A 6,000-nucleotide genomic window follows, 5' to 3' on the forward strand; every position below is an offset into this window, starting at 1 on the left:
CCCAGTGCCATGGTCCTTCCTGGGAAGGCCAGGAGTGCTCTGCTTTATTTAACCAAGATAATGTCTCCACTAGAAATGTATCCGTGGCCCTCCCCACCCTCCCCTCCACCCTCCTCCCGACCCCCTCGCCACAAGGGAATATCCACAGAGCCCACATGGAAGTTCTATAAAGCTGACACATCACTCTTCTTGGTAATGCCCAGATCTTTTATCAGAACCATCATATTCCCAGTATCCAAAATGTCTACACTGAAATCAGAGCCGAATATTTTCTGAGTGTTAGCATCAACATGGAAACTGCCCCCTTCTTCAATGATTCATCAAAGTTGAATCATTTCCCTTCATCAATGTTTGAGTCAATAGCCAATCTTTTATTTTGCTAAATGAAGAGCCACCAGTGTTGTTATTTACTTTCTAAAAAAAATGATTTCTTTCTCTTTCCCTCTCTCTTTTTAACTTAGTGGCTACCTTTGGCGGAGCAGTGACAAGGAGGTGTCAGGTACGGGACTGGGGTGGGGGAACAAGTAATGTTCTATTTCTTGACCTGGGGGGTGGTTACATGACTTTGAAAATTCACTGAACTTTCTTTCTCTAGTATCAATGAAGAGCCCACATCCTTGGCCTTAGAAGATAAAAATAAATACAAAGCAAACAGAACATTATTAAATTCTAGGTTGATCGTGTTGACTTCTGATGTGAAACTCTGACCCTGAAGATTTCTCTTTCTCTGTGTAAGAAGAGAGAGTAGCAAATGGTGGATATGTGTTAAAAGACAAGTTAGCACCAAGTTGACTTTATCACTGAGCAATCAAGCATTAACAGGAGTCCAGCACCTTCAAAAAAGCCTGCGGTCACCCTAGATGTCACCAGTAGAATGGGCCCATTCTTGTGGAAACATGGCATTTTACCTACTTGGAAGCTTTAGTTTGTCGCCAGGGACTCAGGTTTTTACAAGGGTTGTTTGGGGCGGGTTAGTTTGAGACTCTTGCAGGGCCCCTTAGTTCTCTTCTTCTTGGGGGAAGGGTGCTTGCTTTCTGGGCCATTACCAAATAAATGATCAGAAAAATGTAGGTGATCAGACAACTTACATCAGTGGTGATGCAACAGAGAGGGTTTCAAATATAGAGACACCAGAACAAAACAGAAACTTACTGATCTGTTCTACTAACTTGAGCATCACTCCCCCAATGTGCAGGTCTCCGGACACTCTCAGGGTGACGTCTTTCTGCTCCTCTTCATCTGGAGGGTCCACTCGGACCACGAGCTCCCAAGAAGCAGATGCAAAGTCATTGGCTGAGAGCATTGTGGCAAATGCAGGTGTCTGCAGACCGAGATCAGAACATGAGAAGGAGACTTGCAGAGCAAAATGTTTTTTATGTTTATTTTTTTTATTTTGGCCTCATCTTGAAAAAAATCTGCAGCATTCTCAGTGCCCCAGATATTACATTCAGCATCTTAATTTTAAAGACAAGAAAGTATTATACCAAGGGTCTCAAGCCTTCTAAATTTATCTTTCATTTCTCCCAAGACCACTTGGCTTTTTATTTTCTGTGCCTGCCCAATGCGTCAACCTTCATTTTCCCTCTCTACTGATTTTTCTTGATCTTCTCTGAACTATTCTAGCAACAGGCAACAAATTATGGCAATCCTTGATGATACCTTTAAAAAGAATCCACTTTATTAAGTACAATTCACATACAATAAAACACACAGATTTTAAATGTACCATTGAATACATTTTGTTGTATGCAAATTATACCTTAATAAAGCTGATTTTAAAAGGATGTCATTAAAATCTTTATCTGTAATATAATACATATGTATTATTATATTCCTCCTATAAATATTTTTTTTTTAATATATTTTATTGATATTTCACAGAGAGGAAGGGAGAGGGATAGAGAGCTAGAAACATCGATGAGAGAGAAACATCGATCAGCTGCCTCCTGCACACCTCCCACTGGGGATGTGCCCGCAACCAAGGTACATGCCCTTGACCGGAATCGAACCCTGGACCTTTCAGTCCGCAGGCCGACGCTCTATCCACTGAGCCAAACCGGTTTCGGCTCCTCCTATAAATATTAATGACAACTTCCAGTATGAAAATTCAAAAACTAAAAATATAGCAAAATAGTGTCTATTTCAGCTAAGCAGTATCAAAACAGAAACGTCTCAAGGGGGTAATAGGAACACTGGAATCCAGACTTGGCAGAACTGAAAATATTAGCTCTCTGTTAGTTTTAAGTATGTTTTTATTGATCTTAGGAAAGAGGAAGGGAGAGGGAGAGAGATAGAAACATCAATGATGAGAGAGAAACATCAATTAGCTGCCTCCTGCACATCCCCTACTGGGGATAGAGCCCACAACCCAGACATGTGCTCTGACTGGAAATCGAACCTATGACCTCTTGGTTCATGGGTTGACTGGCTCAACCACTGAGCCACATTGGCTGGGCTCTCTGTTACTTGTAAACAGAAAGCAAATGATAATATGTCTCCTGGCTATCTAAAGATTTTAAATCAAAATCAGTCATGTAAGTGATAACAAATCTTTTTCACTTGGCTAGGTAAAGACAGCAGATGAGAAATCCATGTTTTCATAAGACCTATTTAAAACAACAACATTGGTGCACTCAAATTCCTAAGAAAGGGCTGATCAAACCGAAAAGTGCCCATGAATCCCTTCCGGATCTCATGAACATGCAGGTTCTATTCAGCAGGTCTCGGTGGACCCTGCATGCATAACAAACTCTATGTGATACCAGTCTGTGGCTCACACTTTTGAGCTGAAACAGCCCAGTGAAACATTAGCTCCAGGGTCAGTTCCTCCCTCCACCTACCCAAATCAAGATCAAGCCAGGGACTATAGTGACTTTTGAGAAACACTATTTTTAATAATAAGCAATAATTAATCCACCAGGGTCACACTGGTTTGGTGTTTATTTGAAACTGCTCATAATTGTAAGCCTCAGAGCACCTCGAAATACACAAAATAGCTAAACAATGCAATTCTGAATAGGCATAGGACAGATTTTATTTGTTTGAGTCAATTCAAAAGTTCAGAAGTAGCTCCTAATGTTTTTATGACCAGAAGGACGCCAGTGATATAATAATGCTTATTCCTCCCCGTGCACATACGCGCATATGCAGACCCCTTGCTGGGGCAGTGCCCTGCCATGGGTATATCAAGCCTAACTACTCTCTTCCTCCTCATCAGCCTCAAGTATTGTTTATTATGTACTTACTGGGTGGTGTATTCTGTATTAACTACTATTCTTGTGTTGTCTCCACCCTGTCAGCAATCCCATTTAGAAACGAAGAAACGCAGGATCAGAGAGGCTAGGCAACTTGCCGGAAAGCACACAGCAAGTTAGATGGTAGAGCACAGACAGAAATCTAGGTCTTTCTAACTTTAAACTCTTAACCACTATACTGAGACACATCCTTGATACTGTTGCGACACCAATATGAAATAAAACTCTTAACACATGAGCTAAACTCTCCGTAGCCTTTACTAAGCATTTCTACTCATGTAAATCTTTCCCAGTGAGGAGACAATAAAGATATCACCTTCACAGACAAACTCATAACAGGGCATTGAGCTGTTTGACTTTAACAGCTTTACAATTTCTAAAATGCTATGATTTGGAGTTTAGTTATTTAAAAACGTTTTGTCCATAAAGAAAATAACCTGTCTTTTAAGGTGAGTCCATGAGCAATCATACATAAAGGTCTTTTCTTTCCTTACCTGGGCAATCAAAACACTTCTCATTGAGGCAACAGATGGTGATTCCCTCACAACAAACCCAGGCTAAAATTAGACAATCTGGTTTTCCCACATTCCTACCCTATCTTTCCGCACCTTCATTTTTATTGAATTTCTCATCTGCAGCAAGCTGCTACTTGTTGAGCAGAGCAGCGAACTTCAACCGTGAAGGGGCATCTTAGAGGCCAGAACAAGAAGCAAGGCCACCGGCAGAAATGCCTGCTGGGGTGAAGCCCAGCTGCCTACCTCCTCCTGTCCTTCAGAGAAAATGCAGGAACGAAAGTGAGACCGAGGGACAGGGGGGTAGGCAGAAAAAAAGAAAACAAGGAAGGCAGACAGACCAGAAAACGAGACAAAGGACAATAGATTGATTAGACAGACAGATGATAGATAGGTAGATATGGGAAAGAGCCTCCATGCTCCCCCTGGAAGATCAGAGTGTGCGTTTCGGAAGGCCAGTCTTTTGTCAGTTCTGCAGGGTCCGGGGTCCCGGGTGGATAGTGGGTAGGTGGAAACCCGCCCGCTCCCCCCTCCCCATGAAGGCAGCACCCACGGCTGGACAGTTTACTTTGCATGGCGCGCTGCGCAAGGCTGCAGAAGGTTGCCGCACGCCAAGGACGTTATTTTTAATTCAACAGCCATTTAAGTGAAAGCGTGCTGGAGAGAGTCAGGGGGCAGGGGTCCGAGGAATCAGCGTGGCCCACCTAAGCCTCTCCTCCCTACCGGTCTTCCACCCCCGCTAGCCATAGCCCCTTGGCACCCACCTTCTTTCTCGGAGCCGGTGGCGTGCAGCCTCGCAGACCTGCACGTGGAGGGTTGCGCCCCTAGAGGCCAGGACAGAGGCCACCCAGGCGGAGTCGGGGGCGGGCTCTGGGGGCGCACGGTAGCAGCTGCAGCTCCGCTGGGCTGCGGCGGGCCAGGGAGGCTCGCGGACGCCAGGGGAGGATGCACGGGACCTCCCGCCGAGGCGCGGCGCCCGCCCCCAGCCGGACGCTGCGAGGCGGGTGCACAGTTCCCGCCCTGCGGCCTCGGGGGCACTGCGGCCAGCGCCCGGCTCGGCAGGCGAGGGCACGCTCAGCGCCGGGCCTGCTGGGTCTCGCTCCCGGGAGAGGAAGCGCGCTCCGCCGCCTTTTTAAGGGCAGAGTGTGGTCCAAGGGCTGCTACGCGGTGGGAGGGCGGCGGGGTTCGGGGGTGGGTGGTGTGTGTGAGAGGGGAACCTGGGACACACGCTTACTCCCTGCTCGGATCATGCCACTTCTCACCCCGTCCGCTTAGACCGCCTTCAGTTTTCCCGGTTCCCCAGGTTGTCTCCGGACGAACACAGGTTATTAAAGCCCGGCTCCTTTTCCCCTGCCCTCCAGGTACATCCGTCACTCACACACCGGGGAATGCCCCGGCCCGGAGACTCCCAGCCCCAGGCTAGAAACTCCCCTTTACAGAGCCTGGAGGCCTGTGATCGCAGGGTGGGAGAAACGAAAGCGGTTCGTCTCTGAGTAAGAGGGTGATGTAACCCGCCCGAGGAGGGTGAGGCGCCCAAACTACGCACAATGGAAGACCCCGGGCACCCTAAGGGCACGCCCCAAGCGGAAGTCTGGGGTGGCTCACCCCAGATTCACCACCCAGCCCGGCTGGTCACCTTCCGGTCGGATTCACTTCCCAAGGGAGCGGGAAGGGTGGGTGACCTTGGGGAATTTACACAACCTCTCCACGCCTTCTTTGTCCATATTACACACATTTGTTAAGTGTTTATTTTGTGCCAGGCCTTGAGCTGAGCTCAGAGGATACGCTGTTTTTAAAGCAGACATGGAAATTAGTTAACTCATCTGTAAAATGGGTGGAGGGATGGACTGCGCACCTCCATTCCATGGAGAATTTCATGCAGTATAATATAGGCTTTAGCGATTCACATCAAGTACATAAAGCTTGCCACAACGTAAATACAAATTTAAAATGTGGTGAAATTTAGAACTGGAATCCTTATTTTTGCTTGTACATCATCATAGTCATTATTGTTGTTTTGAAAGTATTTTACAAGGTTATTTGAACACTTGTCAGCACATAATGAAAATCTTAAAACTGAATTTCCTAATTTGGTACAGTTTCTCAACTCTGGGAATGGGGTCAATTGTCATCTGGTCCCACAACTGTCATCTGGTCCCAGTCTCTACATGCCCAACACTGACTTAACAAATTTGCTCTTATCTTGAGCATAAAGAGTCTAAAGGTTTACTTTC

At 46.2% G+C, this 6,000-nt stretch overlaps 1 protein-coding gene across 1 annotated transcript in view; it reads right to left on the minus strand.

Annotated features, from left to right (window-relative positions):
• Positions 1-5,435, minus strand: part of FERMT1 (FERM domain containing kindlin 1) — a 37,006-nt gene extending 31,571 nt beyond the window's left edge. The window contains exons 1-2 of the mRNA XM_080683648.1: positions 4,531-5,435; positions 1,153-1,321 (exon numbers count right to left, since the gene is read on the minus strand). Coding sequence (XP_080539774.1) covers positions 1,153-1,303 — 151 coding nt within the window. The 5' untranslated portion in view covers positions 1,304-1,321; positions 4,531-5,435. The remainder of the gene's footprint in view (positions 1-1,152; positions 1,322-4,530) is intronic.
• Between the last annotated feature and the right edge of the window lie 565 nt (positions 5,436-6,000).

This window comes from Plecotus auritus (genome assembly GCF_963455305.1).
Source record: "Plecotus auritus genome assembly, chromosome: 8".
Taxonomy (NCBI): Eukaryota; Metazoa; Chordata; class Mammalia; order Chiroptera; family Vespertilionidae; genus Plecotus; species Plecotus auritus.